The 19225-nt window shown below is 37.5% G+C and overlaps 3 protein-coding genes across 13 annotated transcripts in view; 1 reads left to right on the top strand and 2 right to left on the bottom strand.

Annotated features, from left to right (window-relative positions):
• Positions 1-7309, bottom strand: part of LOC127352708 (CD276 antigen-like) — a 29470-nt gene extending 22161 nt beyond the window's left edge. The window contains exons 1-2 of the mRNA XM_051381326.1: positions 7067-7309; positions 5550-5669 (exon numbers count right to left, since the gene is read on the bottom strand). Of these exons, the coding sequence (XP_051237286.1) occupies positions 5550-5669; positions 7067-7127 (181 nt within the window). The 5' untranslated portion in view covers positions 7128-7309. The remainder of the gene's footprint in view (positions 1-5549; positions 5670-7066) is intronic.
• The window catches only part of LOC127352627 (uncharacterized), a 43886-nt gene extending 27667 nt beyond the window's left edge, over positions 1-16219 (top strand). The window contains exons 6-11 of the mRNA XM_051381164.1: positions 12814-12843; positions 12997-13338; positions 14264-14293; positions 14598-14641; positions 14869-14925; positions 15490-16219. Coding sequence (XP_051237124.1) covers positions 12814-12843; positions 12997-13338; positions 14264-14293; positions 14598-14641; positions 14869-14919 — 497 coding nt within the window. The 3' untranslated portion in view covers positions 14920-14925; positions 15490-16219. The remainder of the gene's footprint in view (positions 1-12813; positions 12844-12996; positions 13339-14263; positions 14294-14597; positions 14642-14868; positions 14926-15489) is intronic.
• Positions 16220-16405: 186 nt separating this feature from the next.
• The window catches only part of LOC127352688 (circumsporozoite protein-like), a 50774-nt gene continuing 47954 nt past the window's right edge, over positions 16406-19225 (bottom strand). For all 11 annotated transcript variants that reach the window (XM_051381290.1, XM_051381286.1, XM_051381285.1 and 8 more), the window contains one exon: positions 16406-18667. In XM_051381290.1, the coding sequence (XP_051237250.1) occupies positions 18474-18667 (194 nt within the window). In that variant the 3' untranslated portion in view covers positions 16406-18473. The remainder of the gene's footprint in view (positions 18668-19225) is intronic.

The raw sequence follows: 19225 nt of genomic DNA, 5'->3' as shown, positions 1-19225 counted from the left end.
TGCACAAATCTTCCATCACGTTTCCACTCCACTGTTAGAGTCCTTACATCAAATGGCGGCTCCAGGTAACATGGCAGGATGGCGTTATCACCGACTGTTACTGTAACTGGTTTGTCTGAGCCAATCACATCAGACTCTCCTGCAGAGACAAACATCATATTTACACTTCCTGTTACAGAATCACTGAACACTGAACCTAATTGAGAATCTTTACATTACAGTATTAGAGGTTTACTGATAGGGGTTTTTTATTGGTCAATGTAGATATTTAGAGTGACTGATGCTCGATATTTAATGTAAGTATAATTCAATTATTCCATGCACATCACAATCTAATAAACATGCTTATCTGAGCCAGTAACAGTGAAATACATTCGGTTATATTGTAGGTTTTACAATCTGTCAGTTAACTGCATTGTTCTATACATTATGATATAATGTATATTACACTAACGTGTATATATGTGTGTGTGTATAATGTATATAACACTGGCCAGTATGCAAACATTAACATCAGTATCCGCTGATCCTCAGTATTATTAATTTAATAGTCGTAACTCAATACTTTATGCTTTATTATACAGGTGAATGTCTCTGCATTGCATTATCAATGTTTTATATGTAAAATGAATATTTTATTATACCGTACAAATTATCAAAAATATAATATATAATATAAAATACTTATAATCTTTTGATCATGTCGCTGTCTGGAGGAAGTTTCTCTCTCCCTTTGAAAGTGTGCGCAGTGTTTGTTGCTTCAGTGCAGCCTTTGAGTTAGCTGAATGAACTGTATTTTACTGGATGATTATTTTCCTCTTCTGTACATCTTTTACACAGTTTACGTTCATAAATTACTCTAACTTGCTTTTTTGTTCGCGGGCAGTGCCGGCCCGTATAGTATAGGCAAATGCTAAGCTCGTTTTAACATCAGTTCATGTTATGGAGGGGTCTATAATATATATAATACTCCCACCTTCTATTTCTCAGGGACATTTGTAAAGATTAGATCTATTCAGCAGCTGCTTACATTATTTGTATTTATTATTGGTTAGCTAACGTTTGCTCTGCTTGTAACAGTCAGTCAGATGCGTTTCCTCTCACACACCTTTATATATTAGAGTTGTAAGCCTTGTTGTTTGTTGTGTTACAGTTCAGTATTGTCTAAAGTGTGTTTATAGTGTTAAACGTTACATCCATGTTAAAGTGCACATCATTAATGTTAATACATTCCCATATGTTATATTATACTGTAGTTTACTGCTTCTTTGCATTCTGCTAATCAGCATTTCACTGTAATGACAATAAGATTAAATCTAATCTAATTTACATATCAGAAGCAATTGCACTGAATATCATTCATGTACAGTACAGTGAAAGTAATGCATCTCTTAGGTTTTTCATTTTATTATTTAATTCTATTCTTGGAATCATTTCTTTTATTATTAGACTGTAACACCCAACGGTGTCACTTACTCCTCTTCTCTCTTCAGATGCACTGTTGAAATATCTAAATCCACCTCCTGCAAATCCTGGAACATCTACAGTCACCGCTTCAACAGCATCAAGTGATCCTCCTGTCATTTCTTGCATTATTTATTTTTAATTTATTATTTTCTTGTCAACTGTTTTGATTGAGCAACTTGTTTCTCTAAAAATAAAATAAAATGTCAAAGACAAAGCTATTCAGTTTCTTGCGTGAGTATATGTATGTATATAACTAGCAGTGGAATTTACTGCGATGTAAAGGGGGCGCCACCTAAAATCTTGACTAGGGCATCAAATTGGTTAGGGCCGGGCCTGTGCACGTGTGTTCTGCACATCTGACAGTTTCACAATAACAGTGCAGCTGATGACTTAAAATGTGTTTTTGATAATAACAAATGTATTAATCATGTAAATATATGTAAATAATAAGAGACACAGGAACAGTTTCTACCCACAAGTCTTAACGAAACATTAATTACTTATTTTCCCCTGCTGAAAATTCTGTTTCTTTGCATACTGTTCATAATGTCATATCCACCTACCCCATGTACATAAAGATCAGTAAGTGTTTACTTTTTTAGGGTCAATCGTAGACCTTTCCAAGGAGCAGCCCCAGGCGACTGTTAAAGGAGCAGGCTGCTGTGAAAACAGCATTGTTGCAATATGAATATTACTTAGTATTCCAATACTGTGGACTATTTACAGGAACTAAAAGTCACAAGCAGATGGGCTTCAGATTCTTTGGTTATTTAATTGAAAAAATTGTCTCTGATTTAATTTGTTATGTGTTACGTGTATTCTGTGACAGGTGACTGATCTATTTTGAATGCATAGCATTTCTTTTTTGCAGGGATGCACAAAAAATGGAGGGAAGTAAAAGTACTGCAAGAATATAAATATTGGGCATTAGGCAAAGGGTATCTGTATTTCTACCGCAGAGGGAAGCAGTGCTCAGTGCCCAACTTGTATCATTCAGGAACATCTTGATGATGTGCGTGTGCGTGTCCCACCGTATGTTTACGACTTTTCTCATTTGGAGCCTCACTAACTTTGAGTGCTGCATCACAAAGTGGTATAAAGAAGTACTGTTTGTATTTGTGGTTCATAATCTCCTACTGTTTTGTTTACAGGTCAGGAAAATTGGTGTGAATAAAAGTAATTCTCACTACTTTTTTATTTTATTTGTTTGCAGCAGTAATAGAAAACACCTTTTTGTACAAAACAAAATGCTGATAAAAATGCAGGCACCTCTTCATAACAATAATCATGCTGGTAAAAATCCTTAATAGTTTGTTTAAAATTGCCTTCTTTACTTTGAAATAAATGCCATGCATGTTGTTTCACCATGCAACTGCCACAGCCTTTCCTCCGTGAGGGGCAAACACGGTCAGTTTGCCATCGAGCAGCCACTTGATAAGAAAATTGAAATTGCACCAAAAAGCTGCAGTTGACTGATAAGATGATGCAGAAAAACAACAACTGCTTCTTAGCAGGGATACTTATAGCCACAACAGATCAAACTAAACTCAGTTGCATCCTGCCATTGCTTTACAATTTTACATCCATGTGCACATCATTAATGTTAATACATTCCCTTTATGTTATATTATACTGCAGTTTACTGCTTCTTTACATTCTGCTAATCAGCATTTCACTTTAATGACAATAATATTAAATCTAATATAATTTGCATATTAGAAACATTGCACTGTATATCATTCATGTCCAGTACAGTGAAAATAATGCATCTCTTAGGTTTTTCATTTTTATTATTTAATTTTATTCTTGGAATCATTTCTTTTATTATTAGACTGTAACACCCAACGGTGTCACTTACTCCTCTTCTCTCTTCAGATGCACTGTTGAAATATCTAAATCCACCTCCTGCAAATCCTGGGCCATCTACAGTCATCACTGCTTCAATAGCATCAACTGATCCTCCTCTCCTGTCATTTCTTGTATTATTTATTTCAAATTTATTATTTTCTTGTTAACTGTTTTGATTGAGCAACTTGTTTCTCTAAAAATAAAATAAAATGTCAAAGACAAAGCTATTCAGTTTCTTTCGTGAGTATATGTATGTATATAACTGGTAGTGGAATTTACTGCGATGCAAGGGGGGCGCCACCTAAAATCTTACCTAGGATGCCAAATTGGTTAGGGCCGGGCCTGTTTGCGGGGCTTTTGTCGCACTTGCACTCGCAGGCTGAATATGCGGCTCTCCACCGCTCTCTGCCTCATCTCTGACCAGGAGCTCAGTCCAATGGTTCACTGTGGACAGAGCTGAGCTCCTGCACACACACACACAGCGGAGAGAGTTAATAACAGCTGCACTGCGTGCAGAGGTTAAAGTTCAGAAATATTCCTTTTTGTTTTAATTTACTGTAACATGCCAAACATGGCCTGTGTTTTTCTTCCTGTTTTTCTCTGTCCCTGCCTTGTGTTCTCTCCAGGTCCTAATGAGGGAAATTTGTTTCAACCTGTGGTAGTCTGGCCTTGCTGCTGATTGGTAAACCAGGAATGAAGCTGGTCAATCCTCAAGCGAGACCTCAGTATAAGAAGCCTGCCTGAGAGTTGGTTGGTGCCACCATTGTATGTTTTATTGTTGTTTTGGAGTTAAGTTAGCTGAATCTTTTTGTTTGTGTTTTGTTTAGTAGCAGTAGTTGGATTCGGCTCAGTTTTGTTATAATAATTTCATCTTTAGTTTTATTTTTTTCTACTTAAAAAGGGGATGAAACTTTTCTGTCTGTGGGCCCCCAAATAGTGAGAAGACCAGCAAATGCCATTGTTGATGTCTCTCTGTGTATGTTAAAGATGGTAACTGTCAAGTCTGTGAACAAGATTGTACATGTGACAATTAACAGATTAATGGGAAAAACTTCTGTCACACAGTTCTATTTATGTATTCATTTATCTCCCCACACTAATTTTCTTGTGTTTCTTGTTTTCTATGTGGGACAGCTGCTGTTTGAAGCCCTGACACATTTTCCAGCATTCAGAAATAGACGTGTTGTTTTTCATCACTTACGTGGCCATAACAGGTCATTAAATTAATTTTCTTTTATCATGTTCATTTTAAAATTAAATGTGTGAAATTCGACCCGCTCTCAGTACAGCTAGGGGGTACAGGATGGAATAGAAGAATTGAATTTCGCCTGCAGGTGATCAGTACAGATTCATCTCTAAAGGCTGAGGAGCTGCACCCCCAGGCCTCCTTTGCTGCTGCTGAGTTTGTGTGTATTGTGAGCTATGATGACTTACTCCTTATCTCTTTTACTGAAGACAGAAATGTAGAGATTTTGCTCTTAGACCTCCAGTTAATCAATTACTTATTTAACTTTATTTGGAGGAGGCTTTGCTTTCAACAGAGGGATTCTGTTAAACCTCCAAATCCAGTATTATTCCAAAAAAACATGGTGGGTTATCACCTCTCAATTGTTAATTAGGATTATTATTTAGCTCCACTGGTGATTCACAATCCAATTTACAGTTTATAAATTACCCCAATGTCTGGCCACCCCAGTTCACACATCAGATCGTGCACAGAAGCAAACATTGTTTTTAGACTTCCTGTTGCATCATTGGACATTTTGTTTCTCAATTATAATTCAAACTGGCTGGTTTCCCTTCAAATGTAGTGCAAAGTTTAACCGAATTTCCAGAAAATGTGGAAAGGAAGATGCAAAATCATGTCTTTCCATCCATTATTGTTGGAGTTGGACGCATTGAGATCTAAGGGGGCACCCATTAACAGGTGCACTGTTAATGCCCCCACTGGTTCTTTTAATTAAAATACTGAGCTCAGTCAATGTTCTGCCTTTATAAAACCCAGTCTGACTTACCAACAATGAGCTGGATGGAAGCTTCCTTCTGTAATGAGGGAAGGGCACATTGGTATCTTCCTGTATCAGAAACTTTCACTTTGAAGATTTTCATGGAGACGTTTCCTGTCATCAGTTCATCCACAAACACTCTTGTCCGGAAATTATAAGATGGATTTTGATTTTCAAACATAAATCGTCCGTCTCTGTGAACATGGATGTACTTTGGATCTAAATCAGGTCTGGTCCACTCCACTGTCTCATCAGAAACACTGATGGGAGGTTCAAGGTGACATGGTAGAATGACATCCTCACCAGCCAGGGCTGTGATTGGTTGATGTGAACAAATCAACTGTGAGTCTGCATGCGAGGAAAACAAAAGAACAAACAAGAAACAGCAGTTAGGTTCAAATACATATCATCAAAACTGAAGGGAGTCAGGTAAAGCTTTCAAATTTAACATCAAGTCTGCACAAGTTTCTGATGTGTACACTGTATAATCCTGCAGCCCCCACGAGGTGCCCATGCTCAGAGGAGAGAGCGGTAGAGATTAATATTAAGTGAATATTAACATTAACATTGTAGATTTAATACAAACTATAAACTGTCTCTGCTGCCTGGTAATTAGTCCAGTCCTCACAGTATAATAACATTAGCTTTGTCTATACAGTGTAAACATCAGTCTACAGACTGACTGCAGCTTTAAGTCTCACAATATCTGCATCAGCTCCTTTAAACCGGATCCCCCACATTTCCTTTGACACACTTAAATATAAAATACTATTTATACTACGGCTTAACTCAACACTAATTATTATTTACTACGAGATGTTTTATTAATATTATAAGAAGTTCAGAGTCACAGTCATACAGTTGCAATGGACTCATTCAGGCAGTCTCATTCTATATAAGCACCAACGCCTCATCCTTTTTATTTGATTTTAGTTTTATACACAATGTTTCAGCTAGTTTTTCAATTCTGAAGTAAAATGTTTTTTCTCTTATAGTTTTAGTGAACTTTAATAACCTCATTCTGTACACCCACCTTGACTCATTATTACTGAAAACTAAGCCTTTAAGTTTAATATCTACAAATATCTTCATTTTCTTCTGTGATTCAATGTTTTTGTGTATTTCCATTTCTAATATTATTTATATACATTTTCAAATAAAGGTTGTTGCTATGGTTCAGACTATCTGTGGTTTTAGATTCAACCTTGAATAATGTAAACTAATCGTCTATGTGACAAGTTGTATATAACAATTTATTCATACATACAATTTATTGAGGTAAACATAATTTCAGTTATAATAGTATCTATTTTCAAAATATGTCATTTCATTAATAGTAGCTGTTAATGTAAATGAAAACTATGCAACTAGTGAGTCTCCTCTTCCTCATTCAATAGAGTGAAGAGCCACGTGTATTTCCTTCATCCTTCTGCCGTTACTATATACATACAGTATCTAATGAACATATTAAAGGTGTTTGTACCGTCAGATTGCGCAGTGCAGTATGTTGGTAAAGCAAACATATAAAAAGAAGAGTTAGTGTCTCTTTAGCTGATAATGATTGTGATGATGATAAATGACAGTGTTGACCAGCGCCCTTCCTCAATGTTTACTGTTTGTTTGTTTGCTGTTTACTGACTGTCACTGCAGCTCGTTAATAAACTAACGGATATAGTAAAGAATATATAGAATATATTACTGTAGGTTTATATATAATACAGTTAGTAACAGTCTATAAAGCCTACCTAAGGCTGCGTCCATTAGCAGAGAAATAATGATCAGAATCGGTCCAGTGCTCCTCTTCATCACTGCAGCGATGTGTCAGTGTGTCCTTGATATTTTATAAAAGATTTATAAAAACCTTTTTAATGAAAACTTTAATTTTCACAGTTTCAGGTTTTATTGTGAGCATCTGCAGTCACTGGAGACATCCTGGCAGCCTTGCAGCAAAACGCAGAACCTAGAACCGTTTAGTTCTGTGGTCGAGACTTCCTCCGTCCAACTTCCCTAAAAATACTCTCCAATACAGTGGTCGTATCACCCTGAAAGGGGGCGTGGAAAAGAGGTCTCATTTGTTTACAGTTTATCATCGCCCCCTCTACTGCCGTCTTGGTTCCTCCCAGAGGAGAGACACTGTCCACTGTTTTCTTCTACTGCTGTATTTGATCTTCTCTGTCAGGTGAGTCTAACAGTGTCAATAACAGTTATTATATATTCACCTTGAATTCAATGTGACATAATGTGACAAGAATGTACAGATGTCTTCATGTCTAAAAACCTTTAACCAAGATATAGGTTCATCTCTACGGGTTACACCTTTCTCATTGACACAACTAATCAGGGAATCCTCAATGAAATGCATTTAAATAGAACCAGGTTTTGAGCAGAGATCTGATCTATATAATGCAGAACCCAGCACAGCACCAGTCTTAATGAGGCCATATTATGCAACAGAACAACAGAAATCACTGACTAATAACTTTTGTGTCGTTGATATGTGTTCAGCAGGATATTGGAGGGAGTATTTTCGACCATCCTGGGGACCATGCTGTGATGAGGGAGAGTAACAGGTTTGTGTTCTTCCTGTTTTTAAGATATGGCCTTCTAAAATCATATGACAATAACTCAGTATCACTGAGTGATGGGGACTCAGGGCTAAGAAAATCCGTTACTTGCATCTAACTGGAGCCATTCACATTTCAATCTACCATAAAGACATAGAACACAATTCAGTATTGCATGCTGATAGCAATCATTCAAAGGATCTACATATAATATCCAAGATAGTCAGTTTTTGATGCCCAAGGGCCAAAAAACCCCGATAAATTATGACTACTTGGTTGATGGAAAGAGTTTCTGCCTCCAACTCCATTTAATAAGCCATACAACACCAACACCACCTCTCACGCTGATTTCCTCTCTAATAAACAACAACAAAGAATTCAAGCCTGAAATACTGAATGTAATCTTTGTGCTTCACACATAAAAGAGTCAGGGGTGGAGCCAAAGAAATATTCATGGCGTGGTAAGAGGGTGGCATGGAGACTTTAAGGGGCAGAAATCTCTGCTGATTTAATCACACACAATCACATGTATCAATATTTGCTTGGCACTGAATAGAAATACCCACTGCAGTCTGTATTGCAGTGGGTTCCTGTCGTTTCTGCTGGTTTGGATTCAGCTGCCGGATGAAAACATCATTAAGTTGTTTCATATCCATTATTTGTGACAACAGGTTGTTATAGATGCTATAAAACTAGATTTTAAACTAGTTGTTTGTTGCTGCCTGTGTTGTGTAATTTGTTATTATCCAAATGTCAGGACACACAAAGATCCATTGGCTCCACCTTGCACACAAAGTGAAACTGCAGTGAGTCTGTGAAGGCAGTCTGTCCATCGCCGCTTGTCTCAACGTTGGTAATGTTAGCTCTGTGAGACTCTACAGTGTCTCAGTCTTCAGGGGTTGACTCTCATGTGTCTCTCTGTCAGACGATGGTGAGTCCACTGAGGTGAAAGAGAGGTTTTATGTCTGTTTGTCTGTAGACTTTTGGTTTAGATTATTCAGGGCTGGAGAGTGTCAGATCAACCATCAATAACCGTCTGTTGTATTTAGACAGTTTCAACTCTTTTTAACTTATTTTCACCAGGGTTTAACTGAACTTGATAATCTAGGTCTTTTAGGATAAAAAACAAACAATTATTGCCATATTGATGGTCGAAGCTGTAATTGTTCAAATAAGTTATTTATTTATTTGAAAATATAAATCAATTATTTGAGTGTTTTCCAGTGTAATATTTCTGTAAACGGTAGGGACAAAAAATGGACGTTTCCATAGAATGATCTGACAATGTGTAACACTGTTCTGGTAATACTACCTGTTCTGTACATTTCTGTATTAAACTATGGTCTTCCTTATGATACCCCTTCATACCCCCTCTGAATAATTCCAATAACGGTTAGGGTTAATCTGACTGTCACATAGAATCTTGTTTATAGACTGGACATAATAATCATTTGTTTTATTCTACAAACAATTCATCTTCTCACCTATGAGTCCATTAAAAGAAGAGGCAGAAAGTGAAATTGTCACATGTACAATTACCATCACTGTGTATGTATCAACCACAATAAACCTGTAAATTGGATCATTAACAGGCTGCATAGGAGCGTCCTAACTCATTCCTTTAATTGCAAGGTATGGCATACATTGTTAAAGAGGGCCACAATATAACATTTGTCATTTCAGCTGGACTTTAATGTCGAACAAATAAAAGCTGATTCACACATCCACTCTTGTAATTGGCAGTGTTATCAAAACCAGGATCCCATTAAAACCGAAACTGACTCGGACCTTCGTCTGATTGGTTGGCTGAATATCAGGAAATGTCTTTACTTGAGGAAGTGAACAGAGAGAGAAAAGGGAAAACACATGAATGACTCAGCTTATTGTGAAAACATTTGTGTGAAACCAAACGTTAAAGACTGGCTGACACATCGATCCAGTGATGAAGTGGAAAGCTGGACTGATTCTTGCTGTATTGGTTGGGATTTTTATATTACTCATCGCTGCCAGAGGTAGGACTGACAGACTCTTGCTAACTTACATTATATTACATTCAGTACAATTCAATATTGTATATTGACTTGTACTTTAAGATAATGATTCATTAGTTATTCTGCAGTTTGTTGTCTGGTTAAAGTTCTGTTGGCCCATCAAGGCCTCATCCACCGTAAAGTGGATGGTGGATGACAGTGTTTGTTTTTAATATTTAAAGATGTCAGATTAAAACCTCACGTGTAACTCTTTTGTATAAGATTACAACCTGACTGTGACCATTGATACACATACTGATTAATATGAGTCATGCTGTGGTTTATTTTTCCTCTGATGTCTGTTTGTGGCCTTCAGGTACACGCCCGTTCACCTTTAAGTGAAAAACAACGCTGTCATTGTTCCACTTTGGTTCTTTCAAAAAAGGTTTAATGTTCCACATCATTGACCCTTCATCTCCTCAATCGGGTCTCTCTCTTTGTTTTAGAGGGCGTAGCCTGACTCTAAAGGTACGATGTGGTTCAACCTGCTGATCCAAACTATTTATAGGACAAATAAATAAACTCACTTTACACACTTTATAATAAAGCTCCAAATCATACAGGCCACTTAAATAATAGTTAACTAATGCATGACTCATGGTTTAATACTTGAATGTAATGCAGGATCCATCCTGTTCCTCCCTGTTTACAAATTATCGATTTAATTAGGTCATACTTAATCATTAATGAAGGAATCTTAATTAAGTTACTTCTTACATTAATTAATACGCTTGTAATTATGAGAAAAGGTTTTATATTAATTAAGGCTAAGGCATAAGGAGTGTTAAACTGAAGTTCTGCTATTAATTCATCAGTATGAGAGAGGTTGGGATATTTCCTCTTTGGTAAATGCTCTACGCTTCCATAAATAAACCAATGATTATTTATTTTGTATTTCTTCCACAGACACAAAGGCAAAGGCAAGAATTGGTCGTGGTAAGTAAAACTAAAGTGCTGTCTTTACTGTAATTCATTATGTACATTAGGACTGTAACGGTTCTGAAACCGAGACTGAAATCGCGACACAAAAGTCCACGGTCTCGTGTCGCGGATCCAGAACCGCCACACACTCGCTCCCTGGACTGTTGAGCTCTGGTTGAGACAGTGTAACTACGGCGGCCCGTGGGGTGGTAGCGCTGTGGGCCTTTATCGTATTTGTATTGACAGTAGCTTCTTCTGGGTCATTTTCCACCTTATTTTAGTGTTTATTTACTACTTTAATCTGCTCCCTTTCTCTTCTCCCCACACTCACACACAGCACACACACCTAGCCTGGACCTCTGCTCACTCACGGCAAACACGCCCGTTCGCTCCGCCTCTTTCTGTCTCTCTCCCTGTGGTGTCTCTGCTGACTTTCTCCATCAGCAGTACGTTTCTACGGAGCCCCCCTGGTGACATTGGAAAAAAAAAAATAATGCGTGGCCACGCGTTATTGTCTCGTGGCCACGAGATAGTTTATGCGTGGCCACGAGATAATAACTGCAGTCATTTTCATGCATTGACTGTTGATAACATGGACAAGTTTTAATTAATTTCATTTTATTTTAATATAGGAATGAATTACAATGACATACTTCAGTCACTTGCACAACACACACACACACACACACACACACACCACAACACTCAAAATGAGACTGATTTGCGGACTTCATCATGTCTTCTTTGCGGGGTTTGCAGCTTTCGATGACATCACTTCATAACGTTCCCATGGCAACAGGAGGAAAATGGCTTCTCTTGTGTGAAGTAAAAGCAACATTTTTCAACTTTCTGCGAAGATATATGTGACTTTTTTGCAACGAAAATGTAGGGATTATCGAATCATGCAGGCCCCGCATATTTCGCAGAAATCTGCGATTTATGCGGCGAAAGTGCGGCATCTTTGAAAATAAATAAATGTGCAGACTTTGGCTGATTATGCGTTGAATTATGCGATCGTATAATCGCGTTTTTCTGGAGGGACTGTATTTAGCATTACCAACAGGGACATGTCCGGCTTCACTTAGACGTAAGCTCCTCCAGCCCGTCATAGCATTATTATTGACATTACACCCGCCATGACAATAATAACAAAGCTACTCTTGAATCCAAAAGCAGACTATAAACTACCTTTATTCATGAATAATAAACAGCATCACTGACAGCTCCATATGGATAACCGTCCCGCTACTGAAGGTGAATTATCTCGTGGCCACGCATTATTTTTTTTTTATCCAATGTCACCAGGGGGGCTCCGTACGTTTCATAAATTCACCTGTGATTCAGTTTTCAAGTGCGCCGCATGTGACATCTGCGGTGGTGCGTTCACTGATGTAAGATTTCTGCCGTGTCCGCTTAATGTAATATCAGATAACATCTCTCTCTCTGTGTTTCTCTGCAAAATGCTAAAGTGGGTCGCTAAATATACTATGGCAGGTGCTTATATACCTGACCAGCCACCCAAGTAAAGTATATGTCGAAAACATTGTATTTAAAGTTAGTGCAAGCAATAATAATAATCATAATAATAATAATAATGATCCCCCCCCAAAAAAAAAGGGGAAAATCGAGGTATGAACCGAACCGTGGATTTGGTGAATCATTACACCCCTAATGTACATACAGATATCTCTCCTGTCCTTTGCTCTTCATTCCACAATGTGTTGTTTGTTACTAACACATCAACCTTATCAAGCCCGGTTGCTCTTGAGCTGAGACTTAAGACAGGCGGTGGCGCTGTCTGATGATGTTTCTCTCGTATCTAGCCAACACAGCATCATTAAATTGCATCATTTCAACTCTTACACACTCTTCATTCGCCTAAAAGATGAGCTGTTGCCAAGCAGTCCCCGTTTTAATGAAGTGTTTCATAAACAGTCTGACAGTCTGATGAGATTGTCTCTGTTTTTTTGTCCACAGACACAGAGACAAAGCACCAGCAGGATCGTGGTAAGTTAAATAAAAGTGCTGTTACTCTATCCTGTTATATTCTGTACCTGCAGATATCACTCTGTTGAATCTGGAGGGTGTCAGGTGTTAAAGACCAGGTATCCACCATATCTCACTCGGTCACTTTATTATTTATTTTATGTCTTGTTACAGAAAGGGACCTGTTGACGTGCCAGCCGAGCCCTGTTGTAGCAAGAGTGGGAGAGGACATCACTTTGGACTGCCACTTGAAGCTTCGACGTGATGTGACGCACAAAACAGTTGAATGGACATTCAACGAGTCCGAGCTCGTTCTCCTTTATAGGAGTCTGGGTTTTTCTGATAACCAGGCAGAGCGATTCAAAGGCAGAGCATCTCTGGACAGCAGTGGGAGTCTGTCGGAAGGGAAACTCCCGGTGAAGATCTCTTCAGTGGGTAAAACTGATGCTGGGACGTACAGCTGCTCTGTTGGAACTAGAAGAGAACGAATCTCCTGCAGTACTGAACTCATCGTTGGTAAGCAGTACAGTGTAACTCCTGCTTTCATTGCTTGGTATGCTTGTTGGGGTATTTGAATATGTCTGCATACTGGGTTTCTTAAACAGTGCTGGAACTGCACAAAGTGGGAATTAGTGGAAAGCTGAGACGCATACATCATGCCACCCCAGTGTAAAGCTCTGCCAGTAAGTTATTGTCAAATTACAGAGTAATTTACAAAGTGCTGAAACAAGGAACACGAGAGACATGAATCCAGTTAAATCAGATAAAACAGAATGATTAAACTTAAATTAAACTTTACTGTAATCATTTAGTGTAATATAGTTAAAGCCCAGCTCAGGGTGAACACGAAGGAGGAAAAGCCTTGGGTTGTATCAGATAAAACTATTAAAACCATTTACTGTAATATACTCAAAGAGATTCAATAATCATATCTTTTGATTTAAAGTCAGTTTAATTAATTACAGCACATATAAACCTTTGTCCTTGTGATCAGACAGAAATATAAACATCAGTCTCTGAACATTTAATAAATGTCCCCATGAGTTTGCTTAAAACACACTTTGAATTAGAATTATATATATGCTTATATATCATATATCTATATATTTGGGACATTCTGTGTTTTCCACTGCTGTGCCTGTAAGTACAGCCTCATACAGCCTTTAGCTGAGCTTTATTTTGTACATCAAAACACTCAAACTCATTCCTCCTGAACCACAAAATGATACAATAAAGGCTTGTAGTGACATTCTTCATAAGACAGGCGGCTGTCTGATGACTTTTCTCTCGTAGCCAACACAGCATAATTCAATTCCATCATTTCAACTCTTACACACTCTTCATTCGACTAAAAGCTGTTGCCAAGCAGTCCCTGTTTTAATGAAGTGTTTCATAAACAGTCTGACAGTCTGATGAGATTGGCTCTGTTTTTTGTCCACAGACACAGAGACAAAGCACCAGCAGGATCGTGGTAAGTTAAATAAAAGTGCTGTTACTCTATCCTGTTATATTCTGTACCTGCAGATATCACTCTGTTGAATCTGGAGGGTGTCAGGTGTTAAAGATCATCAGGTATCCACCATATCTCACTCTGTCACTTTTCACTTCGTTAAACCAACCCACTTTCTTTTTAACAGCAGACACACGTGCTTGCTTAGATCATACCGCTAACACTGTGATGAGTTAATATATATATACTCAAAATGATACAATAAAAGCTTGTAGTGACATTGTTCATAATTTGTCTCATCTTCATCACTTTGGTCTTTTCTCAGCAGGTGGTACAGACAACCAGATCAAGAACAAAGCGAACCCAAGCGTAAGTAAAGTATAGAAATATAAAAAAAAAACATATATTAAAGTATTAATTTGTATATTAAAGTGTCTAAGTTGTTTTATACTGTAACATATATATTAAAGTATTAATACATATTGCATATTATGTTTGAAAATGAAAAACCCATTTTACATTTTATTTTTAACCACTGAACTTGCTTGTGGAAAATATTCACGTGCAATAAGTGAAACAGTCCTCTGTCCTTTCAGGGACCTATGTTTGCACTGGTGCTGGTTACGTTTACATTCCTGTACTACTGAAGAACAGTAAGTCACACATTTCCTCTTTCTTCCTTCTCCCCATATTTGGTTCACAGTTTTGAAATCTGTCTTAAAGCATTAGTAAAGTCCCCACATGTAGAGTGCAACAGTTTCCATTTGCTGTAATCATTCGTCCTGTTTAAACTCTAGAAGGCTGTTCTCACATGAACCTGCTGAAGAGGAATGTTTCTCTGAGTTCACCTTAAATCTCAGTTTAACCTCTCTATGTACCAACTGATTTGTGACTTTTCTGTGCAGTTTTTTCCCCAAAGTTTTCCCCTTAAATGGGTTTTGAGGACAGATTGTATTGAATGAAGAGGCTGACATCCTGGTGCATTCATGGTGCAAAGGCTTAGAGTTAGGATTAGCATCTGAGAGGGCACCAGGGTTTTCTTTGCTGCCTCAGATTTCAAACTTTTAAACATCCGCTGCAGTAGATTGTGTTGAATGCTGCTGTAGTTGTACCTGATTAAACGTAACCCTGTGTGGACCGGAGAGGTCAAAGAACAGAAAAAAGCTCATGAGCCATTTTGGAAAGCGCTGACTAATGATCTGTTTTGTGTCGTACAGATACGTGTGCAAGGCAAAACTGGAGAGGACACAACAGGAAAAACATGGACTGTTACTCTGAGGAGAAGCTAGGGACAATGCTGACAACAGTCCTGAGTCTGAACACCATGAGAAACACACCAGTGACACAAATACTTAACTCTTGGTTCTTTGACCCAGCTGCCAAACGTTTATTGCACTCAAACATTTTTTATCAGGTACTTCCAGTAAAACCTCCTGGCTGATGGATCGTTTTATATCATGTCTAAATCATCACTGTTTGTTCAATTAAGCTCTCAACTCTCAGCTGTTCCTCAAACTGTCTTTAACAATCTGCTAGAGTCAAAATGTCCAAATGTTAACTAATGTTTTTATCTAAAAAGGACCAGACCAGACTGGACCAGGATGTTTTAAACCACTGTAGGGATGGAGCTGGTATTTTATTGTTGTATTTGTGCTCGTTTTTGCCATCTTGTGAAGCGCTGTACAACATCATTTTTAAAAAGCACTTTAAAGTATTTATTATATTTTTACAACCATAATCAGTTTTTTAAGCTGTGAAACATCTGGACATTGTTAAAGACACATATCCAAAAATCTTCTATCTTTGATCGGAAAGCAAATACTGCACAAATTCTGCCCAGTTGGTTCATTTAGCACTACTATAGAACAATTACTAATTTTCTATGTATTTTATAATAATTATTTTTTATGGATGATTTGTGTGATTAATTAAATCCATTTGACTCAATCTCTGATGTGTGGGGTTTAATGTGTATGTATGTAATATGGATCTTGATGTTTAGTTGATGTTGCCCTCTTTATAGAGACATGCTTTGTCCCAGGTGTGCTCTGATTGGTCCAGCTTGTGAGTGACTCTCAATCATGCAGAACACAAACAAAGTAAAAAGGTGAATTGAACACAATCAAACAGCACTTTTATTTTACAATGAGAATTTTTATTTTAAACAGTAAAAGTAATATGCAAATGTGGCTGTTCACACACAAAAGACTTTGAAGCTCATTGTTTTTGAACTCAGCGTTTTTACCGACATCATCTGCTCCAAATTCAGTAAACAAAGACATTCAAATATTAATTAAAACACAAAAGCAGCAAAATTAGAGAATTTGTGCTTGAGACATACCATGAGAAGAAGTTTGACTTTAATGCCCATCCCATGTTCATCATCATCATCATCATCAGTGTGATTTCTGTTCAGGTCAAATGGTCAATCAATAATTCACTCACATACATTACAGTAGAAAGCAGAGGCCAAGAAGGATGAAGATGTAAAACTCCACAACATGAATGGAAAATAAAACCTCTCACAAGAGCAAAAATAAAACATTGTTGGTGATGGTTCAATGCTAACGATTGTACAAAGGCAAAGTGAAATATCTGAAATTCTCATTCGACAACAAAATACAAGCCGGCTTCCACCCTGAGAAATACAACTGCATGTATTATCTAGAAAGGTACACCAGAGGGCGTCAGTGAGACCTTGTACAAAGCTGTTGACAATTGAGTGCAGAGAGAGAGAGAGAGAGAGAGAGAGAGAGAGAGAGAGAGAGGCTTTGAAACAGCCAAAGCTCTCCTACAAGAGAAACAAAGATCACAGCAGCTTCTCTGGAAAATGTTCTCACCTAGCCTGCTATTAAAGCTGATCACAGGGGAAAGAGCTTTAGGGCTCCAAAAGCATGTGGAGAGAGACACCTTCAACTTCCACATGGACAGCAAAGACCGGAAGCAAACTCATTGAAAGAACTGTGGCTGGGATCAAGACATTCAGTCATATGGCAGCAGTGGATCAACTGGTTGACTGCAGCTGCTTGAAACCACAGGACTTTGGACCACCTGTCCGCACTCCTTTACTGATGGCAGTGAAGGAGGATATGGCGCTACCATCAGATTAAAAAATGTAATAGAGAAAAATCCATTGCATTGGTGTTTTGGTTTAAAGTAAGAGACAGTATAAGTAAAGGTTGGAGCTACAGTGGTACACTCTCACATACAGTAATACATTGAACTATTGCAGGTTCATGTTGTTCAGGTAGCATCATTCTGTTTGTGCATTGAGAAATGAACATTAATATCCTTTAAATATTCTACTATTAATTACTGAGAGTTATACACAATGAAGTTCTAACAAACTCAGACTGACTTTGATTTTCTTCTTTCAGTTCAGTGTCGTAGAACATTAATTGTTCAGTTGCAATAAACTTAAAGATTCTGCACTTCCCGAAAATAAAAACATTTTATATCAAATGAATTCTAGTAGTACAATGTGTTTTAAAACGGATTCATCACAAGGCAGTAACACAAGATAAAATGAAGCAAAACACACAAAAAAGCAGAACAGTCATAAAAAAATATATATATAAACATATAAATATGTATATAAAACCTAAATATGAAAAAATATATATAGTCACCTTAAAATAATAACAGTCTTTAAGTGCTTATTATTGTCGCCTATGGTCAAATTTAATCAACACATCAGGAAGAACTTCTGAAAAATTCCCTGCAGCTGCATTTTAATCAAGAATCAACATTCTGGATGAAATGGTTGTACTTGTCTGTATTTGTTTCTTCAAACATTGCTAACTGCACACAAAAAACACACACAATTACTTAATACTGATTCAATCAAATTGTAATGTTGGTTGTGAATATTGGACCAAATGACAAGGTTCTATAATAAACACATTTTATTTACAGTAAACGGATTCTAGAGTTCTTCAAGGGCAGTAAAACAAGATAATGTGACGCAAAAACACCAAAATAAAACCGCACAAAACAATAACAACAATAACAAAAATACAAGTATTACTATTATTATCACCACCATTATCATTATCATTATTGATAATAATAATAATATTAGTATTATTATTACAGCTCATAAAACACCTGATGAAATGTGGATGGAACAAAAGCTTTTCTTTCTTACTAGCTGACATTTCTTAAGTTGAGCATACCTATATTTTCACCATTACCCCCATCATCATCTGTCCTCATCACTGTCCTCTGCATTGTCCTCTGCACTGTCTTCAGGATTGTCTTCAGGATTGTCCTCTACATTGTCCTCCGCATTGTCTTCAGCATTGTCCTCTGCATTGTCTTCATCATTGTCCTTTTCACTACCTTCCCTGTTCTGCCCGTTGCGTCCTGTCGTGTTTGGTCTTGCACAGTCCGTCGCTGTTAGACACAAAACCAGTTATTAGTCAGTGCCTTCCAAAATGTCCCATGAGCATTTTCTGTTCTTTGAATGCTCTGATAAACACGTGTTTAAGTTTAGACATTAGACAGACAGACAAAACCACTTGGTTAAAGCTCTGTGGAATATATGATTAAATGGCAGCATTCAACACAGTCTACTGCAGCAGAGTAGCATCATCAGCAAAGAATAAAGCAGGAAAAGTGAGAATAGGATGTGAAAAGGGCGATTATTTTATCAGCCCAAGCAGAGTCAGTCAGCAGTGGAGTGATGACACTTGTTGTTATTGACAGTGAGGAACTACAAGTAAAGGAGCTTGTCCCAGATCAACCATCATAATCAGACAGCAGGATAGTGAGAAAGCTCAGACACACTGTACATGAGAGGCTTCTAACTGGTTCAGCAGAAAGGTCAGATAGATGAATGCATGTGAATGTTTGTGTGCTTACTCACTGAAACAGCAGGGGCAGATAGAACGTACACTGATACAGGAATCAGAGACAGGAAACATTTATTTGAAAAACATGCAGATAGAAGAA

The sequence above is a fragment of the Dicentrarchus labrax genome, unplaced genomic scaffold, assembly GCF_905237075.1.
Source record: "Dicentrarchus labrax unplaced genomic scaffold, dlabrax2021, whole genome shotgun sequence".
Lineage (NCBI taxonomy): Eukaryota > Metazoa > Chordata > Actinopteri > Moronidae > Dicentrarchus > Dicentrarchus labrax.
The sequence above is the reverse complement of the archived record's forward strand: the minus strand, read 5'-3'. Positions and strand labels throughout refer to the sequence as shown.